The 23,357-nt window shown below is 45.0% G+C and overlaps 1 protein-coding gene across 1 annotated transcript in view; it reads left to right on the top strand.

Moving 5' to 3' along the window:
* The window catches only part of ANKRD65 (ankyrin repeat domain 65), a 44,358-nt gene extending 23,544 nt beyond the window's left edge, over window positions 1-20,814 (top strand). The window contains exons 3-4 of the mRNA XM_040325799.1: window positions 6,758-7,307; window positions 19,909-20,814. Of these exons, the coding sequence (XP_040181733.1) occupies window positions 6,758-7,307; window positions 19,909-20,163 (805 nt within the window). The 3' untranslated portion in view covers window positions 20,164-20,814. The remainder of the gene's footprint in view (window positions 1-6,757; window positions 7,308-19,908) is intronic.
* Window positions 20,815-23,357: the final 2,543 nt, after the last annotated feature.

Below are 23,357 nucleotides of genomic sequence, written 5' to 3'. Positions count from 1 at the left end.
ATGCGGGGTGTCAGTCTGACACCCTGCATCTCCGATCTCGGTAAAGAGCCTCCGGCGGAGACTCTTTACCACGTGATCAGCCGTGTCCAACCACGGCTGATCACGATGTAAACAGGAAGAGCCGTCGATGGCTCTTCCTCACTCGCGTCTGACAGACGCGTGTAGAGGATAGCCGATCGGCGGCTCTCCTGACAGGGGGGGTTCGCGCTGATTGTTTATCAGCGCAGCCCCCCCTCGGATCGCCACACTGGACCACCAGGGATGCCCACCCTGGAGCACCAGGGTGGGCAAAAAAAAAAAAAAAAATGAAAAAAAAAAAAAAAAGTCTAAAAAATAAATAAAAAAAAAAAACATACAGAAAAAAGATGCCAGTCAGTGCCCACAAATGGGCACTGACTGGCAACAATCAGTGCTGCCACCCCAGTGTCCATCAGCGCCACCCCAGTGTCCATCAGCGCCACCCCAGTGTCCATCAGTGCCACCCCACAGTGCCCATCCATGCCCAGTGCCCACCTAGCAGTGCCCATCTGTGCCACCCATAAGTATCCATCAGTGCCGCCCATGAGTGCCCATCTGTGCCGCCTATGAGTGCCCAGTGCCGCCCATGAGTGCCCATCAGTGCCGCCTATGTGTGCCCATCAGTGCCGCCTATGTGTGCCCATCAGTGCCGCCTATGTGTGCCCATCAGTGCCGCCTATGTGTGCCCATCAGTGCCGCCTATGTGTGCCCATCAGTGTCGCATACCAGTGCCGCCAATCAGTGCCACCTCATCTGTGCCCGTCAGTACTACCTCATCGATGTCCATCAGTGCCATCTCATCGGTGCCCATTAGTGCCGCCATATCAGTGCCCGTAATTGAAAGAGAAAACTTATTTACAAAAAAATTAACAGAAAAAAATAAAAACGTAATTTTTTTTCCAAATTTTCAGCCTTTTTTTAGTTGTTGCGCAAAAAAAAAAATCGCAGAGGTGATCAAATACCACCAAAAGAAAGCTCTATTTGTGGGGAAAAAAGGACGCCAATTTTGTTTGGGTACAGTGTAGCATGACCGCGCAATTGCCATTCAAAGTGCGACAGTGCTGAAAGCTGAAAATTGGCTTGGGCGGGAAGCTGCGTAAGTACCTGGTATGGAAGTGGTTAAACAAAAATGTGATAGAGAACCTGTATGTGCATAGAGGTATAGTATGGGCTCCTGTGTTCTGTTACCTCCCAAGCGACTAATTATAAATGAACAATTGTCATCATATTGTTCATTTATATTGTTCGCAAATTTCCCGACGTGCTTTGCGCAAAATTACGACGTGCCAACGTTTTGTGAATCGCAATGTGATCAAATGACTTACGCCGGGAAAATTTTTTTTTTTTAAATAATTCAAAAGCGACGCGGGAAAGACGGGCTTACTTTAACATGGTGGAGTACTTTTACACCATATTAAAGGTGCCCTATCTTTGCGACGGAAATCTAACACTTGCGAAGACGTAACGACGGGAAAAATCTTTGTGGATCGCCGTAACTCCTAATTTGCATACCCGACGCTGGTTTACGACGCAAACTCCCCCCAGCGGCGGCCGCGGTATTGCATCCTAAGATCCGACAGTGTAAGTCCATTACACCTGTCGGATCTTCTGGCTATCTATGCATAACTGATTCTTTGAATCAGTCGCATAGATACTCTGAGAGATACGACGGAGTATCTGAGATACTCCGTCGTATCTCTTTTGTGAATCTGGCCCTTAATGCCGAATGTGGTAAAGTGATATAACTCAGTGCCGATCTCTCACGATCCAGTGATAAAGTGACTGTGGTGCTCCCCCCTCATAGGTCCCCACTCACCAAATGTAGCTGCCCCAGATGGGGTAAAAGGCAGTTGGTGATGGTGCCTGTTTTTACCCGGCTGGGTAATAAAGAGCACAGCAAAGAGAACCTGTCTGGACATTCCTTTACTTCTACTACATGCAATACGCATCATTCACCCCTAGGAATTTCAGAGGAGCCACGAGGTAACACGCCGCTCAAAAATCCAGCAGCTCCACTGGGGGTAATGCTACATTTAAATCCCCTTTTTGTTGCCCACAATAAACATACTCACGTCCCTAGTGAATCCAGCATTATGCTGCTATGATTTAAAATTTTAACTATAAATCTGTGTTATGCCTTTAAAATCCCGCCATGTTAAATCATTTTCTGAATCCAAATGGGGATGTGGCACCTTAAAGCCTGGTACACACTAAGGCCCAGATTCACATAGGAGTTACGACGGCGTATCTCCAGATACGCCGTCGTAACTCTGAGTGCGGGCCGTCGCAACTCGACGCCTGATTCATAGAATCAGATACGCCTCACAGTTGCCTAGATACGAGTGGCGTAAGTCTCCTACGCAGCCGTATCTTAGGGTGCATATTTACGCTGGCCGCTAGGTGGCGCTTCCGTATATTTCCGCATTGAATATGCTAATTAGCTAGATACGCCAATTCACGAACGTACGTGCGCCTGGCGTATCAAGATACGTCGTTTACGTAAGACATACGCCGGTGTAAAGTTACCCCTCATAAATCAGGGAAACGTACGAACAGCGTCGTATTTTACGTCGTTTGCGCAAGTCGTCCGTGAATGGGGCTGTGCGTAGGTTACGTTCACGTCGACTAAGCATTGAGCGGGCGTAATTTTATTTGAAAATTTGACGTGATACTGAACATGCGCGCGCATGCGCCATTCGTTCGAAACGTCATTTACGTGGGGTCATGATTAGTTTGAATAAAATACGCCCACCTCTTCCTCATTTGATTTAGGCGCGCTTACGCCGGCACATTTACGCTACGCCGCCATAACTTTAGACGCAAGTGCTTTGTGAATACTGCACTTGCCTCTCTAAGTTGCGGCGGCGTAGCGTAAATACGATACGCTACGCCCGCTTACATTTACGCCGCCCTACGTGAATCTGGCACTAATAGTTTTTCAGTGGGGTTAAATGGGAAAAAATGACAGCTCCGGTCGGAGCCGCTGTACTAACCATCCAACGTTAGTACAGCAATCTCCCCCACTGAGCTGTTGTATTCGGACAACCATAGCCAGAACACTGATAAGCGCTCTCACTTATTAGCTTACATAAACACTGGGCGAATGTCCGATGGTTTTTATTGAACCAGCTGATGTCTCCCAACATTTGGCTCGTGTGTACGGGGCTTTAGGCCAATCCGATAATTTTCTAATGCCGCGTACACACACAGTCGGAATTTCCGATGAAAAAAGTCCTACAGAATTTTTTCATCGGATATTCCGACCGCGTGTATGACCCATCAGACTTTTTTTGTCGGAAATTCCGAGGGACTTAGAAAGAGAATATGTTCTCTTTTTTTCAAATTCCGTTCATCTGTATGGAATTCCGACGGAGAAAAAAACATGCATGCTCAAAAACTCATACTCGGAAGCATTGAACTTCATTTTCTAGGCTTATCGTAGTGTTGTACGTCAACCTGTTTTTGACGGTCGGAATTTGGTGTGTCCGTGTGTATGCAAGACAGCTTGAGCGGAAATCCGTCGGAAAAACCCGTCGGAGTTTATTCCAACGGAAAAAACGGTTGTGTGTACGCGGCATTAGAGTATGCAAAGTAGGTGAACAGGATGAAGGTCCACTTTAATCAATATATCCTGGACCAACCCTAATCCCCTCCACCAGGTTTAACTGTAGCATTTGAGATAAGGATTGCCATCACTTCAGGATCACCAGAAGAAATTTTGTGAAAATTTTGGAAAATGGCAGCAGAAGGAGGCATTAGCAGCCAAAAGCTCTTCCCTGGGTAGCCTGGCCTCAGAGTTTCCATTAAAATAGCAACCAGTAGGACAGTAGGACAGAAAGTATTGGAAGACAATGTTCCCACTGAAAGACAGGAATAGCACCTACCAAAGCACCCATATAAATAAGCAGGACACAACGATTCAAATATACTTAAATGTATTATATAATTTTTAGCAGAATCACTTGAAGGATAACCATCTTACTCTGCTATGCCTCAATATACATAGGGGTTTCTATCCTCTCCAACCTTCCTCACTGTTCTTTATGCCTCGTACACACGGTCAGACTTGCCGAGAAAAAAAATCAGACAGCCTTTTTTTCTCGGAAAGTCAAGCTGTGTGTAGCCTCCATCAGACTTTTTTGATCGGAAGTCCGACAGACCTTAGATAGAGAACCTGTACTCTATCTTTCCGTCGGACTTCCGACGGACTCACGGCGGACTTTTGCATGGTCAAACGTCCGACCTCGTGTACGACGCATAAGCCCAGGGCTGTCTTAATGAGAGGGCACACCTGGGCACTGCCCAGGTGCCCCAGCTGCATGGGGGGCCCGTGCACTTTTCCCAAAGCAGCTGGTCCTTGAGCCCACGCTGCCTTCAAATTGGGGGCCCCATGATGGCACTGAGAGTGATGGATACACAGAGAGGTCAGGGTGCGGGAGAGATATCTGGGATATAGAGGGGTCAGAGTGCTGGGGGGGGGATATCTGGGATACAGAGGGGTCAGAGTGTGGGGGATATAGAGAGGTCAGACTGCTGAGGGGATATCTGGGGTATAGAGGGGTCAGAGTGCTGGGGGGATATCTGGGATATAGAGGGGTCAGAGTGCTGGGGGGATTTAGAGGGGTCAGAGTGCTGGGGGGATATCTGGGATATAGAGGGGTCAGAGTGCTGGGGGAATTTAGAGGGGTCAGAGTGCTGGAGGGATATCTAGCATATAGAGGGGTCAGAGTGCTGGGGGGATTTATAGGGGTCAGAGTGTGGGGGGGTATCTGGGATATAGAGGGGTCAGAGTGCTGGGGGGATATCTGGGATATAGAGGGGTCAGAGTGCTGGGGGGATATAGAGAGGTCAGAGTTCTGCGGGGATATCTGGGATATAGAGGGGTCAGAGTGCTGGGGGGATAACTGGGATATAGAGGGGTCAGAGTGCTGGGGGGGATATCTGGGATATAGAGGGGTCCGAGTGCTGGGTTGATATAGAGGGGTCAGAGTTCTGGGGGGATATCTGGGATATAGAGGGGTCAGAGTGCTGGGGAGATAACTGGGATATAGAGGGGTCAGAGTGCTGGGGGGATATCTGGGGTGTAGAGGGGTCAGAGTGCTGGGGGGATATCTGGGATATAGAGGGGTCAGAGTGCTGGGGGATATCTGGGATATAGAGGGGTCAGAGTGCTGGGGGGATATAGAGGGATCATAGTGCTGGGGGGATATCTGGGATATAGAAGGGTCGGAGTGCTGGGGGGATATCTGGGATATAGAGGGGTCAGAGTGCTGGGGGGATATCTGGGATATAGAGGGGTCAGAGTGCTGGGGGGATATCTGGGATATAGAGGGGTCAGAGTGCTGGGGGGAAATCTGGGATATAGAGGGGTCAGAGTGCTGGGGGGATATCTGGGATATAGAGGGGTCAGAGTGCTGGGGGGATATCTGGGATATAGAAGGGTCAGAGTGCTGGGAGGATATTTGGGATATAGAGGGGTCAGAGTGCTGGGGGGATATCTGGGATATAGAGGGGTCAGAGTGCTGGGGGGATATAGAGGGATCAGAGTGCTGGGGGGATATCTGGGATATAGAAGGGTCAGAGTGCTGGGAGGATATCTGGGATATAGAGGGGTCAGAGTGCTGGGGGGATATCTGGGATATAGAGGGGTCAGAGTGCTGGGGGGATATCTGGGATATAGAGGGGTCAGAGTGCTGGGGGGATATAGAGGGATCAGAGTGCTGGGGGGATATCTGGGATATAGAAGGGTCAGAGTGCTGGGAGGATATTTGGGATATAGAGGGGTCAGAGTGCTGGGGGGATATCTGGGATATAGAGGGGTCAGAGTGCTGGGGGGATATCTGGGATATAGAGGGGTCAGAGTGCTGGGGGGATATAGAGGGATCAGAGTGCTGGGGGGATATCTGGGATATAGAAGGGTCAGAGTGCTGGGAGTATATTTGGGATATAGAGGGGTCAGAGTGCTGGGGGGATATCTGGGATATAGAGGGGTCAGAGTGCTGGGGGGATATCTGGGATATAGAGGGGTCAGAGTGCTGGGGGGATATAGAGGGATCAGAGTGCTGGGGGGATATCTGGGATATAGAAGGGTCAGAGTGCTGGGAGGATATTTGGGAAATAGAGGGGTCAGAGTGCTGGGGGGATATCTGGGATATAGATGGGTCAGAGTGCTGGGGAGGCATTAATCTAGCAGGTATATTATATGCACAGGACAGCTTTGTTACTTTATGTATGTAGTATTTTCCCAATGTTTCTTTTCTGCACAGAATGATTGTTCATGTAGTTAATGTGGAGCTCCACCCAAAAGGGGGAAGCTCCGTTTGTCTGCCTCCTACCTACTTGATGTCTCCATTGTAGGGACCCCAGAGCATTATTTTGCCCAGGGGCCCAGGATGCTATTAAGACGGCCCTGCATAAGCCTAAGTTGCCCAGTGGTCAGGAACAATGTATGTTCCAACAAGGAACAGTGCTAAAACTGAGTGAAGCCTCGTACACACGGCCGAGGAACTCGACGGGCGAAACACATCGTTTTGCTCGTCGAGTTCCTTGTTAGGCTGTCGTGGAACTCGACAAGGCAAGTTTCTCCATTCCCGTCGAGGAAAAAGAAGACATGTTCTCTTTTTGGCTCGACGGGATCCTGCACATACTTTCTGCATATGAACGCATACTTACAATGCATGCAACTATTTTCTTAATATAATTTTTTTAAATATTTAATACATATCTATTTCTCATTAAGGGATGATCTTGGATGGACCGCTCTACACTGTGCAGCTTCAAATGGTCACTCGGCCACAGCAAAACTTTTGATCCAACGGGGAGCTTCTCTTCATATCCAAGATGCCTCAGGCTGTACCCCTCTCCACCACGCTGCATGGAGTGGCCATACCAACCTGACTGAAGTGCTTCTTAACCGTGGGGCCCATGCCACAGCCCTTACAAAGGGAGGCCTCACAGCTCTGCACTTATCTGCTGCCAATGGGCACACACTCATCACCCAGCTATTGCTAAAACAAAACCTGGACCCGTGTATAGGTGATAACAACCAATGGAGTCCTTTGCACTGGGCCACAGTAAGTAATCATGTCCATATCATGGAGCTGCTTGAAGACTACGGGGTCCCTCTAGCACTAGAAGCTGCGGGGAATCTGACCCCACTACATATTGCTGCAGAGACGGGAAAACTAGAAGCTTTGTACTACCTGCTGGAAAAGGGAATTGATGTGAATATTCAAGACCAGCTAGGCCGGACTGCTCTGGCTGTGGCAGCCAATAATGGTAACTTGGAGGTGAGTAAACGAAGCAATAGAGCTAGACAGATTATGGCAAGGAACTCTCATTTCTGTAACTAGGACGACTGAATTCCCCCACACAAAGAACAACATGTACTTAATTACATTACACAAGGAAAGAAAGACAGGTAATTAGTCCTGGCAGAGACTGTTCTCTTGTAAAGATGCCTTTGATCTGGACAAAGGAGAATAAATTCACGTGCAGGAACATATACGGGCACGTTGTTAGACAACACAGAAGGTTAGAGAGGCATGTGAAATAGTTTATCCTCTCTTCATATATTTGTCTTTTTGAATAGGGAAAGGAAGACTGAAATGTAGTCAGTTTTATGACTGTCTCTCTCCCTATTGGGAAGACTTCCCCTCAGTTCCTGTCCTAGTGACAATGGAATATAATCAAATGAAACACTTGATGACTTAAAGTGGAGGTTCCCCCGAAAACGTAACTTTTAACATTAGATTGATGCTCATTTTGTCAAGGGGATCGAAGCAGTACTTACCGTTTTAGAGAGCGATCTTCTCCGCCGCTTTCGGGTATGGGCTGCGGGACTGGGCGTTCCTATTTGATTGACAGGCTTCCCGCGGTCGCATACATCGCGTCACGATTTTCCGAAAGTAGCCGAACATCGGTGCGCAGGCGCCGTATAGAGCCACACCGACGTTCGGCTTCTTTCGGCTACTCGTGACGCGATGTATGCGACCGTCGGAAGCCTGTCAATCAAATAGGAACGCCCAGTCCCGAAGAAAATACCCGGAAGCGGCGGAGAAGATCGCTCTCTAAAACAGTAAGTACTGCTTCGATTTTAAAAAAACTACCCGATTCCCCTAGACAAAATGAGCATCAATCTAATGTAAAAAAAAAAAAAATTCGGGTGAACTCCCGCTTTAACATTTGATGCTGAATTTTCCAATAGCTGATTTACATTTGTGTTACTCTCAAAATGTCTGGACAATAAATAAAAAAGCAACAAAAAAACTAACTTTATATACAGTATATATATATATATATATATATATATATATATATATATATATACTGCGCAGAGAAGCAAGCATTGAATTCACAAAGCCAATGCTCCCAAAACTGCGCTGGGTTTCCAAAGCGTAAGTCGGCGTAAGTGGAAGTCGGCGTGAGCCATGCAAATGAGGTGTGACCCCCATGCAAATGATGGGCCGAGCACCAGACAGATACGTATAACATGCGCATGCGCCGTCCCGTGGACGCATCCCAGTGCGCATGCTCAAAACCACGCCTAAGATACGCCGGATCACTGCCTACGGCGTGAACGTAACCTACGCCCGGCCATATTCACGTCCAACGTAAATTACGTAAAATACGCCGGCTTGAGTTCCCTGGTGCAGACCTTTGCATGTCTGCTGCTGGGTTACACCTCCTTTATGGGGCTTAACTTTACGCCAGACGTACAACTTACGCGCACCAGTCGTAGCCTGCGTCGGGCGCAAGTACGATCGTGAATCGGCGTATCTCCCTCATTTGCATATTTGAATAGAAAATCAATGGGAGCGCCAAAGGCGTCCAGCGTAAATATGCGCCCACACTATGCCGGCGTAGGCAAGTTACGTTGGTGGAATGAAGCCTGTTTTTAGGCGTATCTTAGTTTTGTGGGCCCGGCGCACAGATACGACGGCGCATATTTGCATTTACGCGGCGTATCTCGAGATACGTCGGCGCAAGTGCTTTGTGAATCCGGGCCTATATATATATATATATATATATATATATATATATATATATATATATATATATATATATATGTACACACACACCGGTATATTTCCAAAAGTATTGGGGCACCTGTCTTTACACACACATGACCTTTAATGGCATCCCAGTCTTAGTCCATAGGGTTTAATATTGAGTTGGTCCACCCTTTTCAGCTATAACAGCTTTAACTCTTCCACAAGGTTTAGGAGTGTCTCTTTGGGAATGTTTGACCATTTGTGAAGTCAGGCACTGATGTGGAAGAGAAGGCCTGGCTCGCAGTCTCTGCTCTAATTGATCTCAAAGGTGTTCTATCAGGTTGAGGTCAGGACTCTGCACTGGACTCTGGGCAGGACAGTCAAGTCCTCCACCCAAAACTCGCTCATCCACACTATATTGCCAAAAGTATTGGGCCACCCCTCCAAATCATATGGTGGAGGGGGGATTATGGTGTGGTGTTTTTTTCAGGGGTTGGGCTTGGCCCCTTAGTTCCAGTGAAGGGAACTCTTAAGGCGTCAGCATACCAAGACATTTCGGAGAATTTCATGCTCCCAAACAGTTTAGGGGTTGGCTCCTTCCTGTTCCAACATGACTGCGCACCAGTGCACAAAGCAAGGTCCATAAAGACATGGATGAGCGAGTTTGGGGTGGAGGAACTTGACTGGCCTGCACAGAGTCATGACCTCAATCCACTAGAACACCCATGAAATTAATTAGAGCAGAGACTGCGAGCCAGGCCTTCTCGTCCACACCTCGCAAATGCACTTCTGGAAGAATGGTCAAACATTCCCATAGACACACTCCTAAATTTTGTGGACAGCTGTTGCAGAAGAGGTGACGCTGTTATAGCTGCAAAGGGTGGGCCAACTCAATATTGAACCCTACGGACTAAGACTGCTATGCCATTAAAGTTCATGTGCGTGTAAAGGCAGGTGTCCAAATACTTTTGGCAATATAGTGTCTGTATCTATATAGGGGTGTACTCACAAAAGTACACCCCTCACATTTTTGTAAATATTTTATTATCTTTTCATGTGACAACACTGAAGAAATGACACTTTGCTACAATGTAAAGTAGTGAGTGTACAGCTTGTATAACAGTGTAAATGTGCTGTTCCCTCAAAATAACTCAACACAGCCATTAATGCCTAAACCGCTGGCAACTAAAGTGAGTACACTCCCAAGTGAAAATGTCCAAAATGGGCCCAAAGTGTCAATATTTTGTGTGGCCGCCATTATTTTCCAGCACTGCCTTAACCCTCTTGGGCATGGAGTTCACCAGAGCTTCACAGATTGCCACTGGAGTCCTCTTCCACTCCTCCATGATGACATCACAGAGCTGGTGGATGTTAGAGACCTTGCGCTCCTTCACCTTCCATTTGAGGATGCCCCACAGATACTCAATAGGGTTTAGGTCTGGAGACATGCTTGGCCAGTCCATCACCTTTATGCTCAGGTTCTTAAGCAAGGCAGCGGTTGTCTTGGAGGTGTATTTGGGTCGTTATCATGTTATACTACCCTGCGGCCCAGTCTCCGAAGGGAGGGGATCATGCTCTGCTTTAGTATGTCATAGTACATGTTGGCATTCATGGTTCTCTAAATAAACAGTATCTCCCCAGTGCCGGCAGCACTCATGCAGCCCCAGACCATGACACTCCCACCACCATGCTTTACTGTAGGCAAGACACACTTGTCCTTGTACTCCTTACCTGGTTGCTGCCACACATGCTTGACACCATCTGAAGCAAATATGTTTATTCTTGTCTCATCAGACCACAGGACGTGGTTCCAGTAATCCATGTACTTAATCGGTTTGTCTTCAGAAAACTGTTTCTGGGCTTTCTTGTGAATCATCTTTAGAAGACGCTTCCTTCTGGGACGACAGCCATGGAATGGTACTGGCTGATTGGAGAAAAGCCAATGTAGCACCAATATTTAAAAAGGGCCCAAAATACATCCCTGAGAATTACAGACCAGTTATCCTAACATCAATAGTATGTAAGCTCTTGGAGGGGATAATAAGGGACTATATACAAGATTTTAGTAAGGAGAACGGTATCATTAGCCATAATCAGCATGGATTCATGCCAAACCAATCTATTAACCTTCTATGTGTAGATGAGTTGATATCTAGATAAAGGAAGGCCCGTAGATGTGATGTATCTGGATTTTTCAAAAAGCATTTGACACAGTTCCCTATAAAAGTTTACTGTACAAAATAAGGTCCGTTGGCATGGACCATAGGGTGAGTACATGGATTGAAAACTGGCCACAAGGGCGAATTCAGAGGGTGGTGATAAATGGAGAATACTCGTCAGATGTGGGTAGAGGGGTCCCAAAGGGTTCTGTGCTGGGACCAATCCTATTTAATGCGTTCATATACTAACTGCATGATACTAAGCTAAGCAGGATGTGGAAACTTTGTAAAAAGATCTGAACAAATGAATGGGGTGGGCAACTACATGGCAAATGAGGTTTAATTTAGAAAAATGTAAAATGATGCATTTGGGTGGCAAAAATATGAATGCAATCTACTCACTAGGGGGAGAACCTCTGGGGAATCTAGGATGGAAAAGGACCTGTAAGTCCTAGTAGATGATAGGCTCAGAAATGGCATGCAATGCCAAGCTGCTGCTAACAAAGCAAACAGAATATTGGCATGCATTAAAAAGGGGATTAACTCCAGAGATAAAACCATAATTCTCCTGCTCTACAAGACTCTGGTCCAGCCGCACCTAAAGTATGCTGTCCAGTTCTGGGCACCAGTCCTCAGGAAGGATGTACTGGAAATGGAACGAGTACAAAGAAGGGAAACAAAGCTAATAAAGGGTTTGGTAGATATTAGTTATGAAGAAAGGTTGCGAGCACTAAACTTATTCTCTCTGGAGAAGAGACGCTTGAGATTTCAATTTACAAATACCGTACTGGTGACCCCACAATAGGGATAACACTTTTTTGCAGAAGGGAGTTTATTAAAACACGTAGCTACTCATTAAAATTAGAAAAAAGAGGTTTAACCTTAAACTACATATAGGGTTCTTTACTGTAAGAGCGGCAAGGATGTGGAATCCCTTCCACAGGCGGTGGTCTCAACGGTGAACATCGATAGTTTAAAAAAAACTATTAGCTAAGCACCTGAACGACCGCAACATACAGGGATATACAATATAATACTGACATATAATCACACACATAGGTTGGACTTGATGGACTTGTGTCTTTATTCAACCTCACCTACTATGTATATGTAACTATGCAGAGCAATTTGATGCAGTGTGCGGCGCACTGACAGGCTGACCCTACACCCCTTTAACCTCTGCAGCAATCATCTGTTTCCCAAAGACAATGTCTTAATATGACGCTGAGCACGTGCACTCAACTTCTTTGGTCGACCATGGCGAGGCCTGTTCTGAGTGGAACCTGTCCTGTTAAACCGCTGTATGGTTTTGGCTGAAGCTCAGTTTCAGGGTCTTGGCAATCTTCTTATAGCCTAGGCCAGTGATGGCGAACCTTGGCACCCCAGATGTTTTGGAACTACATTTCCCATGATGCTCAACTACATTGCAGAGTGCATGAGCATTGTGGGAAATATAGTTTCAAAACATCTGGGGTGCCAAGGTTCGCCATCACTGGCCTAGGCCATCTTTATGTAGAGCAACAATTATTTTTTTCAGGTCCTCAGATAGTTCTTTGCCATGAGTTTCCATGTTGAACTTCCAGTGACCAGTATGAGAGAGTGAGAGCGATAGCACCAAATTTAACACACCTGCTCCCCACACACCTGGGACCTTGTAACACTAACGGGTCACATGACAACGGGAAGCGAAAATAGCTAATTGGGCCCAATTTGGACATTTCCATTTAGGGGTGTACTCTCTTTTGTTTCCAGAGGTTTAGAAATTAATGGCTGTGTGTTGAGTTATTTTGAGGGGACAGCAAAAGTTATACAAGCTGTACACTCACTACTTTACATTGTAGCAAGTGTAATTTCTTCAGTGTTGAAAGATGAAAAGATATAATAAAATATTTACAAAAATGTGAGGGGTGTACTCACTTTTGTGAGAAGATAATATATATATATATATATATATATATATATATATATATATATATATATATATATATATATATATATATACACACACAGGGTTTGACAAATTTGCTTGGAATCTAGGAGCCAGCTAAAAAAGTTAGGGGCCAGAAAACGTGCCCCATCCCGCCGAGCTTGCGCGCAGAAGCAAATGTGAGTAGCGCTTGCATATGTAAACGGTATTCAAACCACACATGTGAGGTATCACCACAATCAATAGAACGAGAGCAATAATTCTAGCCCTAGACCTTCTCTGTAACTCAAAACATGCAACCTGTAGAATTTTTTAAAAGTTGCCTATGGAGATTTTAAAGGGTCAAAGTTTGTCGCCATTCCACGAGCGGACGCAATTTTGAAGCGTGACATGTTGGGTATCAATTTACTCGGCATAACATTATCTTTCACAATATAAAAAAAATTGCGCTGACTTTACAGGTGTCTTATTTTTTTAATTTAAAAAAGTATATTTTTTCCCAAAAAAAGAGCGCTCATAAGGCCGCTACGGAAATACGGTGTGACAGAAAGTATTGCAATGACCGCCATTTTATTCTCTAGGGTGTTAGAATAAAAAATATATATAATGTTTAGGGGCTCTAATTAGAGGGAAGGAGATGGCAGTGAAAACACAGTGAAAAACACATTAGAATTGCTGGATTGCTGTTTTACTTGTAATGCCAACGGGCACCACAAGATGGCGCACCACAAGATCACAGAAGGAAGCTTAGGCCTGTAGAAGCGGCGGGGGAGGTGGGGGCGCACAGAGACACAGTCGGTAATTGAGGCCGCGGCTTTGCGGCCTTCTACAGGCCTAAGCTCCCCGGGCGCCAGGTCACTATTTCTTGTCGCAATCGTGACCTGGCGCCCAGAGTTTGTCAAGCCCTGTATATATATATATATATATATATATATATATATACACACACAGGGCTTTTTTTCAGGGGGAACTTGGGGGAACTCAGTTCCACCACCTCTGGCTCAGACCCTTTGGTGCCTCCTCACCACAATCACTTGTAAACACAGAAGTTTGGTTTCTGTGTTTACAAGTGACAGCTCTGCACTCTGTGTGTAACCCCTCTGATATCTGCACTCTGTATGTAATGCAATCCTGGTATTTAATGCCCCTTTAAGACCCTTCTACTGTTTGTGAAATCTGAACAGGGTCGTGGTTGAGTTCCTGCACCTATTTTCTGAGAAAAAAAGCTCTGCTATTTATATAGACAAAAACTATTACAGCAGTAAGTAAACACTGATACAAGGAACCCAAGGTGACACCTTGCAAATGACTGGTGTGATGATGTCACACTGCTCTGCCCAACTGACATGTTGCGTCCTCCCAGTCTTTCTCAAAGGTCATTATGCATTAATGTGAACATTTTTCCTTGCTGCAGCTCCCCTCCAGACCCCCCCTTTTTCTTACCTGAGGCCGAACCAATCCAGTGATGTGCACGAGCCCAGCGGCTCCAGCCGCCGTCTGTCTCTATCCTCATTGAAATGAATAATAGCAGCAGAAACCATTGGCTCCTGCTGCTGTCAATCAAATCCAGTGACACGGGAACGGAGAGCTAGGCCCGCTGTCTGTGTCCATGTATTTTTCGTGGTGGCACCCGATGAAGGGGAGGAGTCTGGAGCACCAGTGGGGCACCCCAGAAGAGGAGGATCAGGGCTGCTCTATGCAAAACCCTTGCACAGAGCAGGTAAGTTTTATTTTATTTTTTACAACCCCTTTAAGCATTATTTGACCTCTTATTTATTCACATAGTGGGGTCCATCCTATAAGGTCAGTGTACACCCTCAACATTGCAGTGGACATTGCATTAAAGAATTTTTAAGCCACGGTAGATTTATGAGCACTTTATGATTACAAAAAGGACTTTGTTTTGATTGAATTCTGAAATATTGTTGTGGGACACTCAAGGACATGAATATTTTGAGTTGCATTTTCCTAGCACGTAAAGTTTGTGCAAATTTGTTTACCGTTTACCGGCACTTTCTGGTTCACGCGATGATCAGCTGTGATTGGTCACAGCTGATCACGTGGTAAGAAGCCTCTGACAGGTTTCTTATCACGATCGCCACGCTGTGCGCCCCCGCGGGCTTGCGCCGGCATGTTATCCTGCTGGACGTCAATAGATGTCCAGTCAGGATAACAGAACCACTTCTCAAACGTCAATATGCTATTGACCAGGCGGGAAGTGGTTAAAGTATGTTATACAGCACAGTGCTTGTGCTGTGTCATCTGGCCCCTTATAACACCTGTAATACCTGGTTGATCCTGCCAGTTTCTGCCCTCCCCCTGTAAACTGACCAAGGTGTATCATGGCTGCTGAGCCTGACACCGTGGGCAGTTTACGTGCCTCAGTCATCTGCAGCCCTGCTCTATGCTCTCCTCTGCTCCTGTGTCCTCCTCCCCCTCCCCTCCATGCCTGTCAGCTCTGTGTGTGAGCCATTTCCTCCCCTCACCTTCTATCACATATCAGCATTTCGCACATTACTGCTCCCAATCACTGCCCCTCTGCTAGGATTACATGTTGTATATACTCTATGCCATTTTCTAAAATTCTTCTCATAAATGCTGTTTTTCTTTTTCTAAGATCAGGGGTCACATAACCGCCCGGCACTGTCTTCTTCCAATGTTTGTATTATAGAGGAAGGTCAGGTCATGTGACCGCCGGCAGACATCAAAGGGAGATCTTGGCCCCCTTCCTCTGTAATACATACAGCGGAGAAAGACGGGCGATGTGACCGCTGATCAGGGATTAGAAAAACTGTATTTATAAGAAGAATTTAAAAAAATGGCATATAGTATATACTGTACAACATGAAATCCTAGCAGAGGAGCTCGCAGTGGCTGTGTGCACTGCCTTAACAATCCTTTTAAGCCAGTTTGAAAAAGATGTTTTTAGTGTCCAATGGTTTCCACCCATACAACTGGGGTGAAATAATTCTTTCCCCCCTCTTATGCCCTGTACACACGATCGGTTCATCCGATGAAAACGGTCTGATGGATTTTTTCATCAGATATCCGATGAAGCTGACTTTCATCAGTCTTGCCTACACACCATCAGTTAAAAAACCGATCGTGTCAGAACGCGGTGACGTAAAACACAACAACGTGCTGAGAAAAATGAAGTTCAATGCTTCCGAGCATGCGTCGACTTGATTCTGTGCATACGTTGATTTTTAACCGATGGATTTCCCCACAGACGATCGTTTTTTTCTATCGGTTTTTTAACCATCAGATAATTTTAAAACAGGTTCTAAGTTTTTTCACCGATGGGAAAAAAACTGATGGGGCCCACGCACGATCGGTTCGTCTGATGAAAACGGTCCATCAGACCATTTTCATCAGACGAACCTATCGTGTCTACGCAGCATTAAAGTTTATGTCAAGCCACAACTTTTTTTCTTAGTTATGGGTGGAATGTTAAAGAGTTTGAGCCCCTGTCAGGTTTTTATTGATACCCAGGACTCAATTAGAGAAATTTACCATCTGTAAAGCTGGTCAGTCACGTCCACACATTGGTGAAGGTACGACCAGTATTTTGTTACTGGAAATATAGGTTTATTGAACACTTGCACTAATAACAAGTGATAATGATAATTACTCTCCAGGGTCTTTACTTTCAGAAAATATATAATTGTATAATAGTATTAAAGAGGTATCATCTTAATATAGCAACAACAAACAAAATAATCAAGTAAATGAAGTGAAAATCACACACAAAAAATGCATAAATGAACTAAAAAGTCCTTGGACTTCAGAAATGTGCATTGCTTCCACCATCCAAAAAAGGGAACACCATGTGCAACTGAGGGTAAAACCGCACTCACTATTTCACTAGCTACCAATGCAGAAGTCACGCATTGGGAATTCACAATCTCAGCTTCCACTCTATGGATATCAAGCTCCATCCATCCACCTGAGGTACTCTAATCCTGCATACAGACGATTGGAAATTCCACCATTCCGTCAGAAAAAGAACTTCACTCTCTCAATCAACATTGATTATTTTAAATCCTCACGCTGCTAGCATTAGTAAATAGATAGGAAAGTATATCATATTTAGGCTCCATTCACACTTGTGTGACTTGTCATGCATGTTTGGACATCAAAGTCGCCTTGACAATCATTCCCCCATGTTTCCAATGATAACTAGACATGTGCATTCGTTTTCGTCTAAATGCATTTTCGTTCGAATTTTGGGTATTTTCAATATCGTTTTAACAAATGAAAACGAACGCGCAGAATCCGAAATCTGAAAGATCCGACATAAAAAAATGCTTTTGCCGTTTTTGTTGCTACAACAGTTAGATATAGATAGGAGATTCGACATGACGCTGACAATAGCAATCTGTGTCTATCAAACCTACAGTCGAATGTGCCTAACCTTAAAGGATCACTAAAGGAATTTTTTTTTTTTAGCTAAATAGCTTTCTTTACCTTACTGCATTACTGGTTTCATGTCCTCATTGCTCGTTTTTGCTTTGAAGTAGCTGTAATTCTGCTCTGATCTCCACACTTCCTGGTTGTCTTTTTTCCTTATAACCATCGTACTGGGAGCTTTTCACTGTAGGTCTAAGCTGTCATTACTGTGTGTCTAAAACTTAACAGAACCAATCAGATTCATTTTAAAAACAAAACACTGCCCTGGATTTGTTTGTTTTTGTTATGTGTATCTCTCTAGTTCACAGGAACATGAAACCAGTTTAAAAGTGAAACTAACCTACAGGCACATTATATGATTGATTTTTTATCTAGTTGTAATCATTTTAAAAAGGAATCAGTTAACTTTTATGTCTCTATACCCTGTAAACAGTCATTTCAGCAAAAAAAATGTTTTCCTTTAGTGACCCTTTAACTCTATTAGTCCAAGATTATTCTACATAGAGAGGAAAGATTTGACATAGAGAGAAAAGATTTGACATTATAGACCATTCGACATGAATGACAAAAATTTGACGAAGCAGCGAAAAACATACAGGGCCAGATTCACAAAAGAGATTCGACGGCGTATCTCCTGATACGCCGTCGTATCTCTGAGATATGATTGTCGTATCTATGCGCCTGATTCATAGAATCAGGTTACGCATAGATAGCCCTAAGATCCGACAGGTGTAACTGTGTTACACCTTCGGATCTTAGGCTGCAATTCTAGGCCGGCCGCTAGGTGGCGATTCCATTGCGGTCGGCGTAGAATATGAAAATGACTACTAGTTACGCCGATTCACGAACGTCCGTTTTGCCTGTCGATCTAAATTTACGTTGTTTCCGTAGAGATGCGTCGCGTAAAACTAAGCATGCCCTCTAGGTGGTCTAACCAATGTTAAGTATGGCCGTCGTTCCCGCGTCAAATTTTTAAATTTCACGTCGTTTGCGTAAGTCGTCCGTGAATGGCGATGGACGCCATTTACGTTAACGTCGAAACCAATGACGTCCTTGCGACGTCATTTAGCGCAATGCATGTCGGGAAATTTTAGGGACAGAGCATGCGCAGTACGTTCGGCGCGGGAACACGCCTAATTTAAATGGTCCCCGCCCCATTTGAATTAGGCGGGCTTCCCCCGGGCGGATTTACGCTACGCCGCCTCAAGTTTACAGGTAAGTGCTTTGTGAATCAAGCACTTACGCTGTAAACTTGCGGCGGTGTAACGTAAATGGGATACGTTACGCCGCCGCAGCGTAACACAATTGTATGTGAATCTGGCCCACAAACGTTGAATCTGTCATTGAAGGCTTATGGTGTCTGTCGAAAGTTCTAAGAAGATTCGACAAGCAGCTAAACTGTACGACTCCGCAATCGTACATTTCCGGTCAAATGCTCGGCCCATAGGCTGTAGAAGAATTTGAATGTTGGTTGACTAGTAATAATAATTAATAAATATAATTATTACTAGTGTCATACAACATTAGAATTCTTCTATAGCTTGTAGGCAGAACATTCGACCGGAAATGTACGATTTGACGTACAGTTTAACTGCTCCGACCTTAATTAATTCGGATTTTCGGACTAATGCATTTTTTAACGAACGGAATACATAAAAACGAATTTCGGGAGTAACTTGATTTATTTTTCTGACGAAAACGAAATTCCGAAACAAAATATTTCAGTGTACACATGTTTATTGATAACCATTAATATATGTGCAACTTAAAGTTTCAGCGACTTCAAAGTAGTTCATGCACTACTTTGGTCCGACTTTCATGCAACTTGAGGGCCATAGATTTCAATGTTAACCCTCAAAAGTTGCATGAAATTCATACCTAAATGTTATACAATGCAACAATTGTTCATTATCACTGGTCAAAGCCAAAGTCGTATCCAAGTTGCACCCATCCAAAGTTACACTCCAAAGTCTGAGAAATTTTGGAGTCCTACAAGTGAGAATGGAGCCTTACTTGTTTTAAACTTTTAAACAGTTACTTCCTGGTTTCTTGCCTAGGCAAATGATGTCATACATCCCAGGGATCTTCAAGATGGGAGGAGAGGAGGAGGGGTTATCTCAGCTAAGCACACTCTCCTGCATTCATGCTTGAGCTAAGGGCAAATGGATTCCAGGAAGTAAATGCTACATGAATCATTTGCCCTTACTCAAGATGGCCAAGGCCACAAATGCTAGGGGGTGTTTTTCAAATTGATTTCTCAACAAAATAAAGAATAGAGATATTGATGGCTGGAGGAATTTGCTTGGAATACTGAAAATGAATTACATGGTGTTTTTGGTCTGTGGTGCTCAGATTCAGTGAAGATCCACTTTAACTTTCCAACCTTGTTCTACTCTCACAGGTGGTCCAGCTGCTATTGGAGAGAAAAGCTCAGGTGGACATCCCAGATAAGCATGGACGAACAGCACTACACAGAGCAGCGGGTGCCGGACACCTCAGTGTCATACAGTTGCTGGTTCAGGATGGAGCCTCTCTAAATAGAAAAGACAGTCTGGGCCTTAATGCAATGCATAGGGCAGCCCTGTTGGGACACCTCCAAGTGTCCACTTACCTTCAAGAACAAGTGACATTAACTGAGGATGCACATCTAGAATGAAGCCACAAACCAAATTAAATAGACATGGTCAAATCCTGGAAATCCTCCACTGTAAATTTCCACAAGGTCAAAGCCGTATCAAGGATACTCTAATCTATGAGAAAACTATGGCAAGCTGTTGGACAGAATGGTCACATTTGACAAAATCTCCATTTACTTTTGATAGACGTCTAGTATGATTTTGATGCAACACTCCATGTGGGATGTCCGAGTGGACTACAAGCACCCTTATTGATCCCCCACCAGACCCCCAAACTCCCTTTGCCCCATTCAGCTTAATTACTCCTTCCCCTTCTTGCTTGTCATTGTCCTTATATCCTCTTCTTGCACTCTTTACTACACTTTCTCTCTTTACCCTTTTCTTTTTTCTTTCATTTTTTTCTATTTTCTATCTTCTTACAGGCTTGAGTCAAGTACAATGAGGTCTATACTATGGAACAGTGTTTTCTCTGCACTTTTTCACAGCACCCCATACATAATTAGCTTCAGCCCACATACTGAGATGACTGTCACTATGCTTGGTGCATGTGACATATGCTGGCTTCACATCCCATAACATTTATGAACAGTCATGTATGTACAACCTGACTTGAAACGTACGTTTTGTAATGTTGTAAAACCCAATAAACATTTTTTAATGAAAAGAATAAAGCCAAGTCCAAGTCTAAAAAAAAACATTTTTTCAGTGATTAAAAGGAATGAATCATCTACAAAACTGTTCTTAACCACTTCCGGACCGGCTCACGTCGTTATACGTCCACACTTTGAAAGGGATATCGTTGTTATTACAGCAGCTAGCTGCCATAACCCCAGTATCCTCTTCTTCAGTGAGCAGCCTAGTTTCAGATAAAAGTGGTCTCTGTGGCGGATTCGCCGCAAGATCACTTTTATCGGTGGCGGGAGAGGGCCCCCCCTACCACTGTGCTCCGGTGCCCTCTGCCGCTTACCAGAGGCACTGACAGCGGCGATGGGATCATTTTTCCAGCTTGACAGGAAGATGGGGGAAGATGATCCTCACCCACCTACATACCATTGCAGGGTGGAAGCGACGTCGAAACATCACTTAGATTACTTAGATCTTAAAGGGACTTTTATTTTTTATTATAATTTTTTTTCAAATTACATTTTTTATTTTATTCTTATTGCATTGTAGTGTAAATATGAGATCTGAGGTCTTTTTGACCCCAGATCTCATATTTAAGTGGTTCCGTCATGCTTTTTTTCTATCAAAAAGATCAGTCTGAAATCCTGGGGGGGGAAACCGAGAACCTGCTCAGTAACTTTTCCCCCATACACACAAGGGGTTTTCCTGTCGGGAAAACTCAGATGAGAGCTTTGGTCGGGAATCCTGACTGTGTGTATTTCCCATAAGAAAACTGCTGGGAAAAAGTCAGCCGGGAATCCTGGCAGGAAAAAAGAGAGCAGGTTCTCTTTTTTTTGTCTGACAGTTTTTGGGTAGTTTTCCCGTCGGAAAAACTGTGAGGAGCATAAACACGGCTGGGATTCCTGGCCAAAGCTCTCATTGGAGTTTTCCCGACGGGAAATCCGGTCGTGTGTACGAGGCTTGAGGGACTGTGGAACACAAATAGAAGGGCAAGTGAAGGCTTCTGCAAGGTGTGGCACATAAATTGGACCTTCTATATGGGTACATTTTGAAACTACTAACACTGGGCGATTTTTAAGGGTGAGGGGGCCAAATATTATATGCAGACCTTGCATTCTATCGCAAGGTCTGCTTTAAATTAATCTCATACTTTGCTCTGAATTAGTAAGGCATGCACAGTTGAATAAAAGCACAGTGGGAGGTTAGTATGATTTACAATTGAAAGAAAAAGGTATAGATACCACAGCACTGACATCCTGAATGAACACAATAAAGTGCAACTGTAGTGCATACAAAATTAAGTGCAAAACAATCCAACAATGCAAAAATGTATCAAGCACGTGTAGCGCCACCCCCGAAGGAGCCGCTGGTTGATTTGGGAATCGGCCTACTAAGTTACCCTGGCAGTGTCTAGGGGTGTAACAGTGAAAACAGCAACAGTGAGTGGAGGTCCAGACATTCAATAAAAGGTTTCAATGCTTTATTGCTTAGGTCAAACACGGCCAACATCAACACAATTTAGGGAGATCAAAGTTGATGAAGGAAGAAGAAGAGAACCATGCGGTATCAGGCCTGGATATAGAACCGAGCAGTACACTGCTCTGCATTGAACCAATTTGGTAACACGTCGCCACTCTACTCTGAGTGGGTGAAGTGCCCTCGGACAGACCCCTATGATAGGCCTGGCAGCCGGAGCGTCACTTAGGATAATACTGGGAGGAACAGGTCTCTCACACAGACCTGTCTCTAGGGCCCCTGCCACGGGCAAATTTCAATAGAGGACTTGAGTGAATAACAAAAGAGAATCCTCCCAGTAGTCTTTTCTATGAATGGTCCCCGGATGACAGCAAGCATACCTGTCAGTGGTCCGGACACCCAATCCCAGGCTGGGATTCTTTCAATAGGCCAGTGGAACGCTGAGGTCCCTTCTCTCATCAGGATGAGGTTCGCTGCAGAGTTCAGCTCTGGCCAGGTGGGCCACGCCTGAGGGGTCCATGGATGCATGTACCCTGAAGGTGGGTACCGCACCTGGAACGGGGACCCCGCGGAAAGAAGAAAAAGAAGGCCCCCAACACATGACCTCTGTTCCAGATATACCCTCCCCCAGCATGCCCTGCGAGGGAAAACATGCTCTAATTGGCTGCTGAGAGAAGATCTGTTCTGCTAGAACCCCTCTGGCGCCAGCTGCCGGCCAGGGGTGGCATTGCACTCCCTGACCGCAGACTGACCCAGTGGACATTTCCAGAATGACAGAGGTCCCAAATTTAAACAAACACCGGAAGGGAGCAAAGTAACTCTCCCTTCCCACTAAATTTAAGCGTAGTGCCCATGCTGAAAGCAAGGGGGCGCTACACATGTAACCAGTGAAAACTTAAAAAACAAAATTTTGCTGCTCTCATTCATAAAACTATGTATGGCCGCTATCTAAGCAGCCTAACATAGTACGGGGTAATTGGCCAAAGGGACCCTGCTTTTGGGCAATAATGGTTCTCACAGCAGAGCGTGCTGTGATTGCCCAAAGCATGCAGGTCAGGTGCATGCTTTGGCCAATCAGCAGCCGTCAATGCACTGTGATCTCGCAGTGCATTGA

This window comes from Rana temporaria, chromosome 10 (assembly GCF_905171775.1).
Source record: "Rana temporaria chromosome 10, aRanTem1.1, whole genome shotgun sequence".
Classification (NCBI taxonomy): domain Eukaryota; kingdom Metazoa; phylum Chordata; class Amphibia; order Anura; family Ranidae; genus Rana; species Rana temporaria.
The sequence above is the reverse complement of the archived record's forward strand: the minus strand, read 5'-3'. Positions and strand labels throughout refer to the sequence as shown.